At 31.7% G+C, this 23,797-nt stretch overlaps 1 protein-coding gene across 1 annotated transcript; it reads right to left on the bottom strand.

Moving 5' to 3' along the window:
• Positions 1–6,699: 6,699 nt before the first annotated feature.
• On the bottom strand, positions 6,700–8,187 carry LOC144545020 (uncharacterized). The gene has a single exon (XM_078293574.1). It carries the CDS (start codon positions 8,185–8,187, stop codon positions 6,700–6,702), a length of 1,488 nt encoding a protein of 495 aa, XP_078149700.1.
• Positions 8,188–23,797: the final 15,610 nt, after the last annotated feature.

The following is a 23,797-nucleotide window of genomic DNA, read 5'->3' as shown; positions in this document are numbered from 1 at the left end:
AAAAAATAGTAATTTTTTTCCAAAAAATAGTAATTTTTTTCCAAAAAATGTAAAATTTGGTCTCCAAACACATATTAATATGGAGAACAAGTTGAACGGTTTGGATCGGCTATTTGGACTTTGAATCTAGTGATTTATAGTCCAATGCACAAAGATGCCAATACACATTGCACCGTAGCCCATCTATGTGGGTGTATATATATATACTAGTATCATTCCCGTGCGTTGCAACAGAATACATTATAAGAGAAAAAAAATTTCATACAAAATAATATATTTTCATGAAAAATAGACTAATAAAAATAATTATTTAACAATAAAAGAATATGCTAACGTATTCTCATACAAATAAAAGATGTAAGAGATGCATGTAGATATCTGAAGAGGAGAAACAAGGAAACAAAGAAAAAAATCGCTAAAAGCCAGATAACTTGTTATCAAATATCCTGATATGTATAGAAACAAAATTGATAACATTTCTAAATTTTTCACGGCAATAGCTATAGAAACATAGAAGAGAAATAAGGAAACATAATTATATCGCTAAATTAGAGAGGAAGAAATAAGGAATGAATGAAATAAGGAAATATATTATATTGCTAAATTTTATAGTTTATTTAATTTTAATTGTAATGCATCATTTGGCGGTACGTGTGGCGAGTATATTTTTAGTTAAATTTAGACTTCTACAGATTATTCAGATGCATTTAATCAAAAAACACAGATTATGTATTGAATGGCTGAGATTAAATCTGAAATTTCAACTTTCAATCGTAGCCGTTGGCAAATTGGACACCCAACGTGCTTAATAATAGAATGGAGATGTGCGTGTGTGTATATTTTTCAAATTACAATCACTCTATTAAATCATTTCATAGATTGGTAGCATAAAGTCGTTTATTGCTCTTTCAAAGAAAGGACCCGCTATCAGCATCATAGCCATAGGCCTTCATTCACGCTAGCTACTCGGTCAACAGGAGATAATAAAAGATAACAACATAAATTAATACCTGATTTCATTGAACCTCTATGTGCTCGCTAACAAGTATAATATAGATAAAACTGATATTTTGGTTTATTTAACTTTCTTTTTCAACTATTAATTAAAGCCCAAGAAAAATATACATATATAGGAAACCTAACTATACACTTCAATTTTTCAAAAGAATTAATAAAAAATAAAGTACCAAGAAAGAACATGAAATAAATTAACAAAAGTAATTGATTATCTTAAAGAAATTTTTGGTTTTATGTTGAAATTATATGATTTGAAAGTAATTAGATAAATGAAATTAGAGGAATTAATATATATATATATAAGAAGTCATAAGAGAATATTAGTTTTGTTCATACAATAAGAATATATATATGGATTTGTTTATGTTTTAGAAATTAATAAATTCAATTTATAGGAAAGGAATTTATTTTTCTTTTTCTTAGAAAAATAGATGGAACCGCATCAATAGTACGGTTCTAGTCGGTGCAAGTTTTTGGATCACAAATTTGTCTGAAAATTGTTGAACAAGTAGCAAGATAGAAGGCCTGCGATGCTGATCATAGTGGGCCTTGCTTTAAATCGACAACACAATTTTTTTATACTTCGTCAGTGGGAAGATTTAACAGAACAGTTATGGCTTCATGCAACGTATGAAACTTTGAACCATATATGCAGCACTATTCTGATTCTATAGTCTGTGTGTTGCATGAAGCGAAAACTGCTATGTTAAAATCTTTACCTCAAAATAGTAAAACACTGATATAGAGCGATTGTTATTGATAAGTAGATCAAGAAACAACGAAAAGAATCATGCTCATATAAGGCACACAAAAAATGTGTGTAGAAGAATAATTGAATATGTAGAATAAGTAATGTGTCCACAATAAATTGTGAAAGATAAATGAAAGGGAATGCAATAATGATCTTGTTAGAGAAGAATAGTAAGGAAACTGATTAAGGGTAATTGCAATTGAATATATAGCAACAATAGTAAGGAAACAGATTGATGAAAGACTTGACTAATTATAATGCAATTATTAAACTGATGTATTTATTGCCATCTTGAATAATCAGCGGATGCAATAATCAAGAGTGAATTGGAAGGAAAATATTTATTGCCATTTTGAATAATCAACGGGATGCAATAATCAAGAGTGAATTGGAAGGAAAATATTTATTGTCATTTTGAATAATCAACGCGATATTGCAATAACTAAGACTTATTATCCTTCTTTATTTATTTTATATAGTTATGATTATGTATAAGAAGAATCATATATTAAATTTATCTAGACAAAGAAATAACTTAGCAGCGATAAATATTGAATTATAAATAACAGATAGATATAAATATGTGAAGTTACAAATTTAAGCCTAAGTTGCAAAAGGCACTATCAAAATCTATGCACTAAAAGATTAAACTAAGTCATGGTTAATGCTAAATTAAAATTGACTTTGTAAATTTGAATATTTTTTGACCTTATTTCAAATTTATGTCAAGATTAATTTTCAGATTGCTTGTTTCTTGTGATTTCATTTCATAACAAATACTAAATACAGATATATTAATGACTTAACTTTAATCAAATTAGTTTAAGTGGTAAAAAAATTCACTCTCATGACAAATAAGGAATAAATGAAATAAGAAAATATAATTATATTGCTAAATTGGAGAGGGAGAAATAAGGAAACAAATTATATTGCTAAATTTCAGATTTATTTAATTTTAATTGTAATAGATAGTGTGACGGCATGTGTGGTGAGTATGTTTTTAGTTAAATTTAGACTTCTACACATGATTTAGATGTATTTAATCAAAAGAAGACGTATTACGTAATTGGAGGACTGAGATTAAATCTGAAATTTCAACTTTCAATCGTAGCCGTTGGTGGATCGGACACCCAACGTGCTTAATAATAGAATGGAGATATAGAGATAGGCTAATGTGCTTTCGGTAGCTGTTACATCTGTAAAAAAAAAAAAAAATTGTAAAAAGTTATGTGACATTTTTCACTGTGAAACTTGATAAAAATAGCCATCGTTTGAAGGCTGAATTTAATTAAAACATCATAACATTTTGAGAAAACGTTATAACGTTTTATATACTAAATTCTGCGTTTTATACACTATTTTCTGCGTTTCTCACTAGCTGAATCGTTATAACGATTTTCCAAAACGTTATAACATTTTATCCGACAATGTGAGGGTCTATTAGCAAAATTATGTGTCTCTTTCTCTCTCACTCCGTCCCTTCTCCCTGCCTCTTGTGTGTTCCGCCAAAGAAAGAAGAAAAGAGAGAGAGTGCTTCCCTTCCCTCCAAAACTCACCAAAACTCCCGTGAAATCGAAGGAAGGAGCGAGAAATTGGTTGCTTCTCTCATCTAGCTCTCCCATTTGGTAATCCCTTCTCTCCTCTTCTCCCTCAAAATCCAAATTTCACCATTGTTAAGGGTTTTTCGTTTTAAACCCGAGATTTGTGTTTGAATTGCTTGTAGACTAGATTCTTGAGCCTCCTTGGTTGTTTATGTGTCGATTCTTTTTCCGATTTCACCTCAATTTTGGATTCCCATTTCTAGGGTTTTTGGTACCAAATCCGAAATTTGGAAATGTTGTTGATCGATTAGGCTAATCCGACCAAATAGCCTTGTAATCGGTAAACCTCTCTCTCAACCTTGACATAGAGCGATTAATTCAATTTTCGACTAAATTAGGGTTTAATTAATCGGCAAATTGAATTGTTACGAGAACCAAAATAGTGAGACGGTAAAGGAATTGTTACCAAATTGGAATTGTGTATGGTCTAGAGGACCCAAACGTGAATATGAGAATTGATAAGAGATGTTAAGTAATTAAGACCAATGAAGAAAAGGTTGACACTAAAATATATGAATTTCGTTAAGGAAAGTATAAAGAGATTAGTACAACCCAAGCAAGCACTCGAACAAAGGTTAAACAAGGGTACATGTAATATAGGTGTAGGCTCGGTCGAGCAAGACTTTGTGGAACATTTCGAGACGTCTGATCCATAACTAAGCGGTACGCTCGTCATAATCAGGTGCGGGATTCTTGGACTTGTTTGATACTTTATTTTCAGGAATTAAACTGTTTATTCGTTTGTCATGTTGAATATCTGATTGATTGAATCATTGAATTGTGTAAAGCATTTGCATAGCCCAATCAAATTAAACTCGAATTGATGTGACTTGAATGATTTGCATGCTGGTATGGTTATAGGTTGTGTTGATCTATTGTGATCTGATCTTGATTGAAAGTCACCACGAACTATGGATGTGAATGGATTTACGAAGTTAAGCACTTGGATCCAATGAATTTACAAAGTCGGGCTGTATGCTGACTTTGATCCCAGGATCCTAATGGCCTTAGGTGAACGGCCCTCGAGGTTTTCCAGTACCGGTTGGGACGAGGGGTGGGTGACTATATATATATGTTGATTGTGATTGTGGGTGATTTATGGGTGACGTCTGTGGCTCAGGGGCATTACCCTACATGGTAATGCATTTGGACGGTCAATTGACTATGACGACATTCTGAATTATTTCATGAGAATTTTCTTTATGTGACTTGAACGAGACCTTAATAAATGGTTAAGCCAAGCGATTACAGATGGGTGTCAGATAAAGGGTCTAGCTCGGTGGGCCATCTGTAGGTGTCAGTAACCCTACAGATGTGGGTTTGATAAAGGGTCCAGCTCGAAAGAACATCTGTAGTTGCTACAAGCCCTAATGAGTCGAGTTAAGCCAAATATGTGTTGTGTTTGAAATTCATCTTGGAAATTCCGTAGACTGTGATTCAGTTTGATTAATTGTTGTCGAGCATTGACATTCTGTTATTTACGAATATATATATATATATATACATCTGTTTGAATTTCTATTGCATGGGTTTCATTTTTGAGTATGGAGTTTGATTGCAAGTCCAATAATCTAACTGTGGCAAAATTCGCACTGAGAATTTATTCTCACCCCCTCCCTTTGGGTCATTTTCAGGTTTATTACATGGATACAGAGAGACGATTATGGATTGCATCTGACAGCATAACCACACATAATTTGGGATTTGGGTGGTTGAAATTGACAGGATGCGGGAGACAATTCGAAATTGTAGTTTGCCGTATTCTGTCAGATAAATCTTGTAAGGAATACAGGGATGTGGTTATTATGTAATGGTGTTATTGGTAATGCATATAAAAGATCCACTGCCTTGCGTATACATGTCTTAATAAATATACGCGGCAGGCTGTTATACTCGGGATTTGGGGTGTGACAGTAGCATATGGGCCGAAATACACACGGTCCAAATTTGAAATTTCAAAATTCAAAAAGTCGATCTGAACCGTTCATCTTGTTGTCCATATTAATATGTGCTTGGAGACCAAATTTTATATTTTTCTGATTTTTTTTACTATTTATTAAGCCACTTTGAAAATCGCTGATCCAACGATTTTACTGTTTTGTTAAGCCACCGTTGGATCAACAATTTTCAAAGTGGCTTAATAAATAGTAAAAAAATTCAGAAAAATGTAAAATTTGGTCTCCAAGCACATATTAATATGGAGAACAAGATGAACGGTTCAGGTCAACATTTTGGATTTTGAAATTTTAAATTTGGACCGTGTATATTTCGGCCCATATGCTACCGAAAGCACATTAGCCTATCTCTCTCTCTATATATATATATATATGAGGAGAGATTCAATTACACATTTTTGTAATTTCAATAATCAATGAGTCTATCTGAACCGTTCAACATGATCTCCATATTAAAATGTGCTTGGAAACCAAATTTTACATTTTTTTTGGAATTTATTTATTATTTATTTAGAATTTTTGGGAATCGTTGCTTTTCCATATTCAGATTGTTTACTATTTACAACACTAGGTTATTGTGTTTTAATTTGGTACAATGCTAGCTGAATTAATTTGTATTTGAATAAGTGCAGCTAGACTGAGTCTTTGTTGACAATCTTCAGGAACTGCATCATAAATAGATTTTGGATTGAAGGGAGGTCCTAAAAGTTGGGATAAGCACACAGGAATTGAGACATGGAGTAATTGACTAATGGCATGGGAGTAAATTAAATAATGTCATGGGAGTAATTGACTAATGGAGTAATTGACTAATGGCATGGGAGTAAATTAAATAATGTCAGAAATTAGAACTTTGGGATAAGCACCCAGGAAGCAATATATACATCCTTATAAGAGAAGTTCAAAATTAATAAAGATGATCCATATATAACTATTTTTTTTAGTGAGAGTTGGGATGGAGAGTGAATTTGTATCATAACACCGTTTTTTAATGTCCATAAAGAATTCTTTAGTAGGATTTTGAATATACAACCGTTCATACATAGAGCATTGTCTTTTTTCACAAGACTAAAGATTGAGTTTTACTATTATTAATTATTTTAATACGTGTTTGTTAGCTGAATTAATACCGTACAACAAGAGAAAATGTAAAAATCACACACGCTCACACATAGGCACATAAAAATGACAAATGAATTACATAGAAAAAAAAGGTACAACATACATGATAGTACAACATAGTAAATTGAATAAAGATAAACGACCGGTACGTACACACACAACTTAAATTCCATACATGATAGAATGAAATAAAAGAAAATTAAGGATAGAATTATATATAAATATAGGTGTACACATATCTTAGTTCATCGTTTTAATTTGTATAGTAGATAACCGCAGATACGGATTCAATAAAATTAACGGAAAAATATATGATGCCGACAATGAGAGAGATGGTTATCCATGGAGTTGCGAAGTAGCGGCTCTTGAACTCTCCAAAGTATCTAGGGGACTTTCTTTTATGATGGTCTGTTATCCTCTTCGACAGTTTATGAAGCTCCTCCGACATGGGGACATCATCCAAAAGAATTTTTTTTATCTCTTCTACACTGCGCAAAACATTGTTTCTGTTTCCCATCGTACTTGGGATGATGCCATTGGTTAGCAATATTCTGACATCATCATCTGTTTGTAATAAGTGCACCATGCATGCAAGATAGGCCGTGATAGGGAACCCACAGAACTCACCATACACGGATTCAAATACTAAAAGAGCTTTATAGATTTCAATGCTGTTATCGAAAATGTACCACGGTGCTAATTCCATCACTCCAGATAATCTCCCGTCAGTGAAAAGCACACTGTTGGAGTTGCTGCCATGCTTTCTGAAAACAGTTGCAGATTTTTGTAAATCTGTGGCACTCGGTATATAGAAGCGATTCATTTTTACAGGTTGGGATGATCGTGTTTCCACTAGAAACTCCCCTTTGTGGCTTCGAGTCCAATGGAACATGTGGAGTAGATGTTTGAAGCCACCTTTGGGAAGAGTACCATCATTCACTTTGGACTCGTGGACTTTCGGATAGAGGTTGTCAAAGCATGAGAGAGCAAGTTTGTCAATTTGGATATCAACAAACATGCTCTTTAAGTTGGAATACTCTGTATATACAGCCTCGACAACAAACCAAGGTATCTGACAGTCCATGGACAGCATTGCACATTTAAAAACCATTGAATCTTCCATTATACATTGGTGTAATTTCTCAAACACTCCGGAGTACCATTTTTCCTTTGGGTTCCATTTATTTTGGAATGATAGAATTGCAAATACTAAGATGCAACTATTGATCAGTAGGTATTCTAGGAAATCTTTGGTACAATATTTTTCTTTTGATTGACAGTAGCTCAAAACGAGATCTTTGTTGTCGTGGATGTATTTAAGGAATTCACGTACATTTAGACCAAAATTGTCACGCATAAATCTAACAAATTCCCACGCCTTGTGGGTTTCAAAATGAACAATTTTGGGTTTCAAAATATTAGAAACTATAGACGGCTTTTGTTCACTATTGTTGTCTGTTGGTGCTTGCAATGTTCCGGTTGGTTCATCAGATTCTAATCCAGCTTCTATGTTCACAATGATCTCATCAAGTTGTTCTGATTTTATTTCTTCTACTTGTTGTATGTTACCTATTACTTGTATTGCATCATTATTTGTTTTTGTTGATGTGGAAGTGGATGTGGATGTGGATGGTTCATCTACTGGTTCATTTACTGATATTTCAATATCTGCATGTACTTCACCAGCAACATCTACCAATGTGGATATTCCTTCTGCTACTGCTTGGACAATATCATTCATTTCTGATGCTCTTCCCGATTAATCCACAAAAAAGCTGTTCTGAAATAATGTGGAACCTGATTAAATATTGAACACAGATGAGAATCGAAAAGCATGGCAAAACCATATCAAGGTTAATTAAAAGTTAAGAATTGATTAGATAATGTGTTCCTTAGTTTGACGTGAAAACAGAGGGATTAAAGGATGTCATTGTACTCTAGTTAAAACAACAAACACTAAAAGGGAGCCTCATAGATAATTCACTCTTAAAAAACAAAGACGATAGAAATATGAGATGACAATATATATATAATCCATCAGACAATGACATACCTTTCTATTTTTAGACTAACTTAAACTTCAGTCACATTTTAATTAGTATGTGAATTATAACTAATAAATAATACTATTTTCCATTTTGACCAACATGTGTTGTCTGATGTTTTAAGTCTAAATATTATTGCCATATGACTAACACTACAAGCTTTAAGCCTTAAAAAACCTTAGGATTGAAACGTAGCATTTAAGCCTAGATAAAAATTGTAGCAGAAATAATAATTCAATCTTAAATCTAGAAGTCAGATCATTATTCACTCTTAATGATAGATAACGTACGGCCTGAGAAACAGATCTAAACTGACCAAGGTCCTAAATGGCGATTATCGCGTCATCACAAAAAGGCTTAAAAAAAGCTATCGTGAAATGCTATTCTACATAGTGTCATTTTGTTTAAAAAATATGTTCTATATTTCTATTAATTATTAACATTATCTAAAATCTCATATAGTGATAAGTAATACAAAATTGATTAAGGAATAAAAATATTCATATTGATCCAATACAAAGTCCAAATTGCTATTCAAAATATCCCTAATAATATCATAAACTATCCATCATTTTTTTCATTTAAAATAACATAAGTATCATGACATAAATTATATATATTTTTCTGTTAAAAAAAAACCTAAGCATCATGACATAAAGTATCTATATTTTTCTATTTAAAAGCAAAAGCAATTCAGACCTTGAAAAAAAAATTCAGTTTAGACTTTTAAATAAAAGTCTATGTAACATAGCAAGCACTATAGTGCGTAGCTAGGGATGTTCATCAGTTCGGTTTGGTTTCAACCAAACCAAACTAGGCAAGCCAAAATTATAATTTGGTTTCAAAAATAGAATCGAACATAACCGATTTAGCATTGCAACCGAATCAAACTGAACCAAAGTTTTATTTCGGTTTGTTCGGTTCAAACTGAAATATATTATTATTTTTTATTTAAATAAATTGATTTATAATAAACCGAAGTTTATTAAGACATAAACTAGAGTATTAAGAAATAAACTGGGATATTAAGAAATAAACTGGGGTATTAAGAAATAAACTGGGATATTAAAAAACAAACTGAAGTATTTAAAGCGATTGATTAAGAAATAAACTGGGATATTAAGAAATAAATTGGGGCGGTCCGAACCAAATTCATAAATATATAAAAGTTCGGTCAGTTTGGTTATTTCGGTTTTGAACCAAACCAAACCAAAGTTATAATTCAATTTTTAAAAGCAAACCGAACTTAACCAAAATTATAATTTGATTTTCAAAAGCAAATCGAACCGAACCATTAAACCAAAAAACTGAACCGTTTGATCCAAACTAATCCGGTTCGGTTCAAAACCAATTAAATTGGACCCAATTAACACCCCTACGCATAGCGTGTAGTGCAAATAGTATACCGCTATTACCGTTATAGCGGTCGTAACTGAAATAATGCACTTTTATTCTATAGCTAAGCTTTTAAGGTCGAAAAATATTATAGCACCCATATTACATCACTGTAGCGCACTATTTAGAACACTGAAAGTGACCATTTACCATGAGCGGAAAATTAATTTAGAGAAAAAAATAGTGCAATCAACGAAACAAAACGCACACTTATCCTCAGATATCAAACTAGCAAATCTCCCAACACAACAATAGATCACGAACATATCTATTAAGCATATAATACTGAACAGGTTGTGAAAACCATAGTAGGCAATATCGGCCGATACCGATCCGGATCGGCCGATACGTATCGGTATCGGCCGAGTCCGATCCGATACCGAGCCGATACTGATGGATTTTCTGTTTTTGGTCCGATTTATGCTGTTTTGGTCCGATTTATGCTGTTTTGGTCCAATACCCAACAGAGAGATAGAGAGAGCTGGTCAGCAGTCACATGGCGGGCACTGTTTTTTATATAGATTAGAAGATCAAAGCTGCGGGATTAAAATGACGGTTCAGATTTCTGCCCATTGTACAAGTCAGGGTACTCGGGAGGATACAGATCTTCTATAAGCATGGTATGAGTCACAATATCGGGTTTGTACCCTTTAGAAATCATTTCATGCAGCAACTCATTTGCCTTAATAATTTCACCTTTTTTGCACAAACCATCTATAAGAGTGGTATAAGTCACGACATCTAATGTTAATGAACTAACAATATCAAGCAAAGGTCAATCTTTTAAAAATATTAATGAACTAACAAGACATCAAAATGTTAGTTCTTATGATGAGATGTCGAGTACATCAGGGTTTAGTGGGGGGTATAATCAGCCACCATATGCATATAGATATGAAGATGTTAACAATCCTTCATTTGAATCTACAATGTCTTCTTTTTTTAGTTCCGGACAACAATATCCCCATTTTTATTATAATACAGACGGCGATGAAGTGATCCAGCCAGCACGACATAGTTTCTGGCAGTAAAAGAATATGTTTATAGTTTTAATGCTTGTATTATATTGTATTAGTGGATTATTTGATTGTAATCATTTATCTAAACATAAATTATTGAAAAATTAATTTTTATCATTTTTTTCCTATTTTTTTAGTGTAAAACAAGCTTCTGGCAAAAAAGTCCGATTTTCCGATCCGAATCGGCCGATACCGGCCGATACGCCGATCCCGGATCGGTATCGGCCGGGGCCGATCCCGATCCCGATACCGATATTTCCTACTATGGTGAAAACTAACATTAAAATCTGGATCACCCAATTACGAATTGGAGAAATCAAAATTAGTACATAATAAAAGATGCTGATAATTAGAGAGATAATGTAGAGACAAGTACCAAAGATGAGAGGACACCAGCTGGGTTCGTCTCTACGGCTCTTTTTCTAAATGACGATGAGACAAATTAGAAAACTCATGAGATTTTATAGAGCCATGTGGTCAAGTGGACAAGAGAAGACTATACAGATCCTCTGCTTCGCACTCTTAGCCTTTCCGTGTAACAAGCTGTGTAGATTGGACTATTAATTACACCACGGAGCAGAAAAAGTCCCATAAAATTTTCTTTATTATATTCATTGAGGTTTCAATATCTTATGCCTTTCATACCTCATCATGTTCATATTTAATATTTTCGTTATCAAAATTGAAACTGTCAATCCGAACCGTTCAATATGATATCCATACTAAAATATTCTTGGATATGAAATTTTATAATTTTTGGAAATGTTTTATTATTTGTCAATATAGGTACAAAATCACTGTTTCTAGACCGTTTAGAAACAATAATTTTTGTACCTATCTAAAAAGTAGTACTTTTGTAGAAATTATAAAATCTGGTCTCCAAACATATTGTATTATGGATATCATATCGAGCGGTTTGGATTGACAGTTTGAACTTTGAAAACGAAAATATAAAATATGAGGCATGATGAGTTACGTATTTGAACTCTACTGTATTTTATTTCCTTTAAATTTGACCTTTATCTTTAGTTCAAAATTTAATTGTGCAATCTAAATCCAAACACTTGAGTAGAACTTGGATGTGCTTGAGCTCATCAAATTATTGATAAGCTTAACTTCAAGACATCAAATTGACTTAATATTTAGGCTAATGTGTTTACTCAAGTTGCAGTAATGTATTTACACTTCACATTCAATGAGTTAGGCTAATGTTTACTCAAGTGGCAAAAATGTGTTTTACTTGGTTAAATGGCGGCAATAATGTAATTAGTCAAATAACAGTAATTAATGTGTTTTACTTAGTTACACCATTGGAAAAAATAGAATCAGGATCGGTTATATACAGATATCAATATCGGTTCACAACTGATCCTGATGAGGACGACACAGATACCAAACAAATCTGTATCGGTTGTTACAACCGATACTAATAGTTACTATCTGCATCGGTTGTAATTAACAACCGACACAGATCTATATTGTAAATTAGATTTTTTAAAATTCAGGAAAAAACTATCAGGATCGGTTGTACTGTACAACCGATACAGATGTATATTTCAAATTAGATTTTTTAAATTCAGAAAATAACTATCAGTATCGGTTCGTACGTAAGAACCGATACTGATTTGTGTTTAAATTCAGAAAATAATTATCAGCATCGGTTCTTACGTAAGAACCGATGCTGATACTCTATTGAATTTTAAAAAAATATTTTTTATTAAATGACCAGCTTCCATATTTATTTAGCTGGCCGAAATTTCAAATTATCACAAATCCTAAATTATCAATAAAACACATCATAAATTAATTTTCAATAAAACACATCCTAAATTAATTATCAATAAAACACATCCTAAATTAATTATATATCATACACATCCTAACTTATTACAAAAAATTCATGTTCCTAACTTCCTCGTTTGTTATAAATGGCGGTAATGTATTTATATTTCACATTCATTAGTAATGTGTATACTTATAAAATTTATAAAATAAATCCATATTATGTTTTAGTTAATTTTAAGATTTATTCACAGATCGATTGAGTATAAGAAGAAAGCAATTTCGTCAGTCCATCGTTTGTTAGCATCAGGTCCCGTAACATGAGATGTGCAAAGGTTCAATAAAATAGTCCATCGTTTGTTAGCATCAGATCCATTCACTTTGCACCAATTAATACAGGTCCCAACACTACACATGCTTAATTCGGTTAAGTCGAATATACTATCAGCTCATCAGGCTCGATCAAGTTGGGATTGGTAGTTTAGGCCGAAATTGCCATATGAGCTTGCTGAAAGGGAATTGTTGAAACTAGAATTAATTTCAATAGACCTGAAAGTTAGGCCTAAAATATTAATAACCTAATACTTTAAAATATTAACGAATGTGTGAATCCATTTGTTTGAAATATAGACAAACTGACAATTTAGGTCGTTGTTTATTAGTGTTGAAGAATAGGGTTAAATTGTAAAATAAAGAGAAGGGTAAAATTGTAATTTAGAACAATTAGAAATGAAGCGTTGAAATATCAACGGTAAAATAGGAGAGGAGGCTATAAATACCTCTTGTATATACTGTAGAGAAATACACAAGAAAAATAAGAAAATAAATTCAAATCTCACAATTCTGTCTTTACAAAAATAATATGGTATTAAAGCTCTAGCTTTTGAGATCACAAAATACACACAAAAAATCCATAACAGCAAAAAAGAGCAAAAATGACTTAAGAAGGGCAACACGAGGTTTCCAATAATACCTCCAAGCTCACCAATAATTTCCTCAATGGCATAAATTATCTCACATTGGCAAAGGCGGTAGCGAGAGTACTTAGCGGTCGAGAGATACGAGAATACATCACGGGAGACAATAAAGAGCCCGAAGTCACAAATCCGCTTTCGCTGACCGAAGTAGAAAAAAAACAATGAGAAAATAGAGAACTCAAAACAATAAAATAATAACTTGGCTCACAAATTTCATGGAGCCATCAAAAAAGGGAAGGGTCATGAATTTTTCGGTGAGAGTTGCAAATGGTGAAAAAATGAAAATTTGTGGTTAAGGCTTGGTTATCGTTTTCTCAAAAGAAATTAACGATGTCTTGCATGTAAAAAATTGCACCGCCAATTTATTGTCTATGGATAAACTGTCAAAAGAATTAAATTGTGAAATAATTTTTTCATCTCAAAATATATTCTTTCAGGATTTAATATCCAAGAATTAAATGTGCAATTTTTTCTTTCAATTAAATGAGATCCATGATAACGTACTTTCAGGCTCGTCGTTATACAAACGTTAATACCTATGCACGGAAGTATTTGCACCTAAGTAAGGTAAACAAATTTTACATAAATAATTATCACTTCATCTAAATCTTAAACTAAATTTGTGTGTGTGTGTGTGGGGGGGGGGGGGGGGGGGGGGCATTCTCGTTTTTAGAGGTGATTTTTTTTTCCGTTCAATCTCATCCACATTTCTGATAATTTACGAGAAATTTTACGAATCAAAAACCACAAATTTCTTGTACGCGATTCTTTTTCAAATGAGATCCATGATGACCTACTTTTGTCTCATCATTATACAAGTATTTATACCACGTCGTGCAAGTATTTTGTACATATAACACTGGCTGACGTCTGAAAGTATTAATATCAACTATTACAAGTGTTTATACCTGTGCACTAGAGTATTTATACTTATGTGGCCAACTATTTTTGTTAGATAAAAGTTAACGCATGGAAGATTGGAGAAGGTTGATGCGGGGTACCCACACCTTTATTTGATATAGGTGGACGCGGGGACCATTGAGGAATTGTAAAAGGTGGTGGTCATAACAAGTTACGCATGTAAGTATTAATATCTTAGTTTGCCAGTATTAATTTCTTATCTTCTAAGTACTTATATCTCCATTCTTATATTATGCACGTAGTTGTTCTAATCCGTCAACGGCTAAGATTGGAAGATGAATTTTTGAATTGAATATCAGCTCTCCGATTACATAATTTGTCTTCTTTTGATCAAATACATCTATTCTATGTGTAGAAGTCCAAATTTAGTTAAAAACATACTTGCCACATAGACCGTTACATAGTTTGTCACAATTAAAATTGAATGAATATCTAGCGATTTGTTTCCTTATTTCTTTTTAGAACTATCTCTGATTCCAGCAATTAAATTATTTCCTTATTTCTCTATTTTCTTCGTTTCATTATTCTCTTCCTTTATAGTTTCGACAATAAAAATAGAAACAATTATATATTTCCAATTTTAGGGCTTCTGTATCTTTGTGAAGGATGTTGATATTGACACTAAAATAATTGTTATCAGCACAGCACAATTCAAAGAATCTAATTAATAGACAACTTGACCCTCATCAATTTTCCTTATTTCAATTTATTATACTTCTTTAATTAGTAAATTTTTCATAATCTTTTGAAAAAAGAAACAACTCAATGTATGTATAGTAAGAAAATTTAAACTTTGTCAGCATTTGTTTTTAGCATATAAGAGAAAATTTCATATTTATTTGTATTTCGTTTTAGAATATTCTCTCATAAATTTAGTAATTATAAACTCAAAGTATTAGCTATAATATAAATTAAAGATTACTTTGTTTTTTTTCTTTAATTTTCTTGAAATTAAATGAAAAGAAATTATAAACAAAATATTTTGTTATTTGATTAAGAAAAACTTCTATTTTTCTGGATGGCTTAATTTGTTTTTTTTTTTATCTAAGTCAATTGTCTTGTTGTTGATTTTTTTTAAATATATGCTTAATGCAATTAAAGATTACTTTTGTTTGTTTTCTTTAATTTTCTTGAAATTAAATGAAAAGAAATTATAAACAAAATATTTTGTTATTTGATTAAGAAAAACTTTTGTTTTTCCGGATGGCTTAATTTGTTTCTTTTATGTAAGTCAATTGGAGATGGGCTAATGTGCTTCCATAAGCACTTGGCCCGAAGTGCTGCCACCCCATTTTCGATTTTTCAAAATCCAAACAGTCGATCCGAACCGTTCATCTTGTTCTCCATATTAATATCTGCTTGGAGACCAAATTTTACATTTTTTGGAATTTTTTTGCTATTTATTAAGCCACTTTGAAAATCGCTGATCCAACGGTGAACCCCTGATTTTACTGTTTGGCAAGCCACCGTTGGATCAGCGATTTTCAAAGTGGCTTAATAAATAGCAAAAAAATTTCAAAAAATGTAAAATTTGGTCTCCAAGCAGATATTAATATGGAGAACAAGATGAACGGTTCGGATCGACTTTTTGGATTTTGAAAAATCGAAAATGGGGTGGCAGCACTTCGGGCCAAGTGCTTATGGAAGCACATTAGCCTATCTCAGTCAATTGTCTTGTTGTTGATTTTTTTAAATATATGCTTAATGCATTATTTTGATGTTTGTAATGGCCATATATAATGAACTTGTAAATAAAAAAAATATGTTTAACATGATATATATATATATATATATATAGAGGTAGGCTAATAAACAATCGATTGTTCCTAGCCTCCCGTGCAACTAAGTCATTTTTCGATTTTTAAAGTCTAAATGATCGATCCAAACCGTTAGATGTGATCTCCATATTAAAATGTGCTAGAAGACCAAATTTTACATTTTTTGGAATTTTTTTACTATTTATTAAGCCACTTTGAAAATCGCTGATCCAACGGTGGCTTAACCAATAAGTAAAATCAGAAGCTACCGTTGGATCAGCGATTTTCAAAGTGGCTTAATAAATAGTAAAAAAATTCCAAAAAATATAAAATTTGGTCTCCTAGCACATTTTAATATGGAGATCACATATAACGGTTTGGATCGATCATTTAGACTCTAAAAATTGGAAAATGACTTGGTTGCACGGGAGGCTAGGAATAATCGATTGTTTATTAGCCTACCTCTATATATATATATATAGAGAGAGAGAGAGAGAGAGAGAGAGAGGTGCTATCATGCTTTGGGAAGTAAAGATGATGTTTTACTTTCCGTTCATATCTTCATATTTAAAGTTCAAACAGACGATTCAAATTTCTTGGCATGATCTTCATATTGATATGTGCTTGAAGACCAAATTCTATATTTTTTGGAAATATTCTATATTTTAATAGAAATTTTATATGATTTTGTATTTTTAATTAACTTTAATCGTGATCGCTGATAACAATTTGATGATGTGATGATTCTTTATTTTTAAGTACCAATGATATCAAATAATAGCTCGATTCGAATCTAATATCAAATATCGTCCAATTATATAATAAGTCTTCTTTTGATAAAATGCATTTGTTTTATGTATAGAAGTCTAAATTTAGTTAAAAACATGCTCACCACATGTGCTGCCACACAATACATTACAATTAAAATTGAACAAACTTTGAAATTTAGTGATATATTTATCTGTTTTCTTATTTCTTTGTTTTCATATTTCTCATCTTCAATTGAGAAGACTCCACCTTCCACCTTCCATTTTCTTATTTCTTTGTTTTCCTTACTTCTTCTTTATTTCTATATGGATCACAAGGAAAATCAATTTTTTATTTATTTTCATATTTATTTTCTTTATTTCTATACATATTGTTGTGGGCAATTTAGAATATATTTTCAATATAGAATATATCAATGTGTGTGTATATATTCTAAATCGGAAACAAAGAAGAATATAAATTGGAACTTGTGTGTGAATATATATTTCTTTTATAATATTTGTGTGTATATATATATCCTATACATACACACGATAACACTTTTTATTTATGTTTTTTGATATCATATTATATGTCAATATTGAATTTATCTTTCAATCGTAGCCGTTGGCGGATCGGACACCCAAAACAACGTGCTTAATAATTGAATGGAGATATATTTATGTCCTCTTTACAAAGAATTAACTGATCTACTAGGGACATTAATTGTACAAAATATTTGTTTCCTGCATGGGATTACCTATTAAGGAAATTAATATTGCAAAATCATTAAGGAAAGATGATCAAATGTTGAGGAGGCGGCAACTGAAGGGCAAATTTGTCTATCAAATTAAAAATTTAAATAGTATTGTATCATTAACAATTTATGTTGTGCTGATGTCATTACCCCTTTGTGAATAGATGAATAGTAGATCTTGTGCTGATAAAAAATAATCATATATTTCCAATCTAGAGAGAAAATGAAAAATATTTAAAACTTTCATGTAAAGAAATGATATGTAGAGAAATTTTCATGAATAATATATTTGTAGAGAAAATCCTGATTTGAATTATTTAATCATATCTTTTCGAATTTTATTTCTTTACATATCATTTCACCTCTAAATCGTTTAATGACATGTCTTGCTTGTTGAGAAAATTAGATATTAAATCGCAATGATAATTCAATAATTTTTTTCATGTTATATTTGATCCAATTTTTTTCCATTTGTTATTTTTTCTTTTATTGTAATTTATTATTTGAATTTCTCTTTTTTCATTTGTGTTTTTTATATTCCTTTAAATATATTTTTTCTTAATTTTGTGTAAATGTCAAACAAAAAAGTATTTTCATATTCTATTCAATTTTATAATATGTCTCCGTTGCAACGCACGGGTACGATACTAGTCTATAGAGATTGATGCATGACAAGTGTTTGGACTGAAAAAGAGGAGACCATATAATTAGTGGGGACTATAGTACAATATTTTCTACTATAACTGCGGAGACAGAGGAGGAACAGAAGTGTGGGGATAAATGTAATTATTATATTGACTTTGCACATCTTATGTTGCCGGACCTGATGGAGGTAATTTTCAAAGCGACTGAATTTTCAAGGTTTTGAATCGGATTTCGGTTGATTTTTCTTTAACTTTAGAAATGGCCAAGGTCAATAAATGCGAGTTGTATATGTATCCAGCAACCATAAAGGCAGTGGTACAAATCATTTAGTGAATGTATTTTATGTTAAAAGCATTCATATCATCATTAATGTGGACGAAATATAAGCCACAAATTATACGACCGAGTCTTCTGTGGAATCCTCAAAGTCACTGACCAATTCGAATGTACTATCAGCTCAGTCTCGGTCAAGTTGGTTTGGATAGTTTAGGCTGAACTTAACCCCTAAGTAAATATAGTTTAGGCTGAAATTTCCATATGAACTTTCTGAAAGGGAGTTGTTGAAACTAGAATTACATTCAATAGACCTGAAAATTAGATTTAAAATATTGTGTTATATGAAGCTAAACTAATTATATGTATGGTTGAATGAATTGATATATATATACACACACACACAAGAATTGCATGTTAGCAAACAAAATATACAATTCTTCAAATAGACTTAATTTGCCTCAACTTGGTTGAGATATGTTATAACCAGGATGATACACATGAGTGGAATATGAAAAAACAAAAGCAAAAATATAAGCTGTACAATACATCAAGCTAGAAATTTCGCATGAAGCACCAACAAACATAATACCTTACATCAATCACTGTTTGCTGTTATTGTCCGTTTATCTAAATCAACCCTTTAGAAAGCTACCTCCCATGACTACATTTCTTAATGAAATAATATGGAAGGTGCTCAATTCACACGGCTGTGGAGCCTACTCAGACATCCTAGTCCAAGTACCGCGTACATAAGAATTTTTTTTTTTTTAATATTTAGTAAAATTGAAGGAATCATTTTTTTTTTAAATAACAGATATACTGGCAGCATTGCTTTAGAATCCAAACATAAATTACAAGAACTTTCTTAAACCAAAAATTAATTATTGTTCTATTACATAAGCAAATTAAAAATAGACATAAGAAAGGAATTCCAAGGACAGTTTTTTTTTAATATATATATTAGTAAAGTTGAATAACTTATTTTTAGATAGAAGTTATAATTGTATGATTTTTTTAAATTCTTTTAGATTAAAGTAGAAAGAAGAGTATATATTTTATGATTCTTTAAAAAATCTCCTAGATCTGAACGCATGTCTCCTGTTCACAATTATTTTTTACTAGTGATAGAGATAAATAGAGAGAGATCTTAACAGCCGCTGTAGAGTTTTCAAAAACTTCTTCTTAATTTGTTTTGCCCGATGTATGTTCAAAGAATTAAGGCCAATTGTTGACGCTCTTGGAAGGTGTTTTAATAAATAATTTTGTATTTCTATTTAACATAATAAATAATTAAATGGACCGTTAAGTGACTATAAGGTATTGATGAATGAACACACAAAGTCTCTCTTTTTTGGCCTTTGCAAAAGGAATAAATTTTACATGTTGAAGATTCTCAGAATCATCATCATGGACCATTAATCTAAGATCCAAATGTTTAGGATAAATACCAAAAATAGAAAGAAATAAAACGGTAACTTGTACCGTCGTTAACATAAATAGGAAAATAGTACAAGTGGCAATATTGAGCCTTTGTAATTATAAATAGGAGTTTTGTAGTAAGAGAAATAATCAATCAAATACACAAGTTTTTATCCCCTCAGATTCTATTAAATTTATCATGGTATCAGAGCAATAGATTCGAAAATTCTGCACAAGTGTCATCCAAACTAGCACTGCTAGTCAGCACCAGCAAAAAACCAGAAAAAGATCAACAACAACAAGATGTCAATACGAGGGCAGCTACCAACTCTTCTAAAATCACCAATGTTCTACTCAATGACAGAAATTATCTGTCATGGTCACGATCAACGAAACGAGCTCTCAGTGGTAGAGAGTTACCAGAATTCATCACCAGGAAACAAAAAAAACCCGAACCAGCAAACAAAAACCTTGTGACTGACGCAGAAACAAAAGAAATGAGACAGTGGCAATCCAAGAACGATCAAGTCATGACATGGCTCATGGGATCAACGGAACCCGCAGTCGTGGATTTGTTCATGGCAACCGAAATAGTCAAGAAAATTTTCAACATGAGAGCAAATTTTAAGACTACCTAGTTGCTTAATTTGATACAAGAAAAAAAGAAACTTGGACTATATTCGTACATTCTATATATATTTATGTACTGGTATCGTGCATGCGTATAAGGGTTATGCATTGTATTAAGAAATAGAAAAGTTTTCTTCACATACTATTAAAATGATTTCATAAAAATAAATTAGTGCCATCAGGTTTTATGTGACATGAAAAATTATTACTGGTACAGTTGGGTTTTTTTAAATATGTATCTTTTGGGATATTTTTATCTCACCTTTCATGTACATGGTCCATGAAATATATAGCACACAAATTTTTCGTTTGACGACACATAAATTCAGTATCAAGGCGCATTTGAAAAAGAATAACAACAAAAACAAGAGAAAAATATCCTTTTGACGAATAAACCTCACTTGAGAGAAAGGCTAAAAGCCTAAAACAAAAAAGAAGAGACCCGATCCCTTTGTTAGTATAAAGTGTTCATAAAAACTGAGACATGTCCCAATAACATTATATCATTATAGTCGAATTAGAAGAGAGGCGAGAGATGTTCACGATTCAGTGGCATTAATTATGTTTATGTCTATGCTGTTTATTATGTCCACAGTCCATTAGCCCAATAAAACCTACATAAAGTGGGTAGCAATTTCGAATATCAAACTCGAAATCCAACAATTTTAAAACCAGAGAGATGAAATTCGAAAATTACTTTGGTTCCAATTGGGCCAACAATGGGCCTATTTTCGATACCAACAGTGTTGTCATAATTAATCAGTTAGTTCTTGGAGTGGTGGTGGCATCGAACCAAATTTGGTTCAATATTGCTCGATTAGAGCTGTCAGATACTTGTCAAGAGTTATATGCATTTGATCTGAACAACTTTTAAATTTGTATATGCAAATTTAAACATAAATTGAATGGCACTTAGTTTGATCTGATGTCCACTGACCACCCCCGATTCAGTTAATTAGTTCATAACCAAACATACCTAGCAGTCCCCCACATCAATATAATCTCCAATTAATCATGTGTGTGTGTGTGTGTGAGTAGAACAAAATCATTATACTAATTCAAAGAAATATATTTTGCCAAAAGAAAACAAGTCAAAAATGGCGTCATATTAATGGCATCTAGCTAGACTGCAAAAGGGTTATACATAGATAATTCAATCGAGTGTTAATACGTATAGAAGAAATAAACTTTTTGAAACTTTGACACATTTGAGGGCGGATATACAATGTGTAGATGCAATTAAATACCGGATTGGGACATGGTCTATGCAGCAGGAAGGAATGTGATAATATTTGCAGAAGAACACAAAGTGGTATACCAATCAATATAAGATGCTGAGCACAAGATACAGCGCATTGGCCCTAATCAAATAATTCTACTTGTATAAATATATAAATTAATCTACTGTGTAAACAAATTTACAAATGATTTCTCAGGCAATTAATTGTTAATTATTATATTATCTAAATATGGCATTTCATGATATATGTTGGAATTTTTTGTTTGACATGATGAATATTGTCAATTGCACCATGGTATCATAATGAACTAGGATGTTCTTAAGTTTACCAAGTCTCTTTGTAAATTCAACTCTAAAATCTATTTGATTGATTTCAAATGACGAATTTGAATCGTTGAAAATGCGTCTACATAATCAAATTTAAAATTTTCAAATAAATTTTGTATAGAGTCAAGTGGTAAAAAAATGTTCAAAAAATAAATGCATTAAAATTAATTGATAAATCTTATAATTTTGACCGTTTGACTTTATACTAAATTATTTTTTTTAAATTTTAAATTTTCACATGTAGACACATCACTCGTAGGGTAAATGAATTTCAACGGTTCAGATTCGTCATTTGAAGCCAATTCAATAGATTTTAGAGTTCAGTTCACAAAGGAATTTGGTGAAATTATAAGAACACCCTGGTTCTACACTAATAGTATTTCGTTTTTATTTTACAAAATGGTAAAAGCATATTTGAAATATGAACGTATTTACATGCAATATTTCTAAATACTAGATTTGTACCTTGCGTTGCTTCAGCAGCGGCAGTTTGTTAATTAAGACAGAGTAGTTGTTGAGGCAAATGGAGAAGCATATAAAAAACTTTATGAAAGAAGTATATATATATAGAACAATAGTTTGATATAGAGCAAAGGTAGAACGTACAGAAGTTATACATAAATTTAGAATAGTTGTACAGGGGCTTAACAAAGTGCATGAGTCTACAACATTCTTATAACTGCGCTGCTAGAAAAGGTGAAACTGAGAAGGTAATGGATTTTCTACATATCATGATTTCCAAATGGAATGAGCATAATGTTGTGACCTACAGCACTCTAGTAGCTGGTTATGCTAGAGAGTCAGGTGAAGCTGAGAAGGTATTGGGTTTTCTACAAATCACGATTTTCAAAGGGGATACTCATATAAACGGGTTGTGCAAGCATGGTGCAATTGAGAAGGCGTTAATGAAATGCCATGGAATTTAGATATTGAGCAAACCAACCATATATTCAACTCCCCAGCCCTTTTATAAATTAAGCATCATGGCTTAATTTACAGAAGGGTAGGGGAGTTGGGGATGGTCCAACACCTAACTTTAGAGCATGAACCAAATTATCGATAGAATGTGCAATACATCGAGTATAACAAGGATGTTTCTAAGCTCATCAAGTCTTTTAGTAAGCTTGATTTCAAAATATATCAGATTTACTTCAAATGATGATTTCAAATTGTTGAAGCCAATTTAGTAGTAAAATAGTTATGTTGCATGATCAGAGAGACCTGATTTAAGCACAGGCACAAAATTTCTCTCTTTCATAAAAAAAAAAAAGAAGAAGAAATATCTATTTCTTTGTTGGGCTTTTTTGGGCTGGAATCCATACATAATTTTAATTTGTCAAGTATAAGCGGTGCCTGGTGCCTGGACCGAACCATCTGTAAACACAACCGACAGAAAACCCAAGAAATTTGCCAC

This window comes from Carex rostrata, chromosome 27 (genome assembly GCF_964058835.1).
Source record: "Carex rostrata chromosome 27, lpCarRost1.2, whole genome shotgun sequence".
NCBI classification, from domain to species: Eukaryota; Viridiplantae; Streptophyta; class Magnoliopsida; order Poales; family Cyperaceae; genus Carex; species Carex rostrata.
The sequence above is the reverse complement of the archived record's forward strand: the minus strand, read 5'-3'. Positions and strand labels throughout refer to the sequence as shown.

Coding starts and splice junctions, on each gene's coding strand:
- LOC144545020 (XM_078293574.1), bottom strand. CDS start 8,187: ATGAATGATATTGTCCAAGCAGTAGCAGAAGGAATATCCACATTGGTA.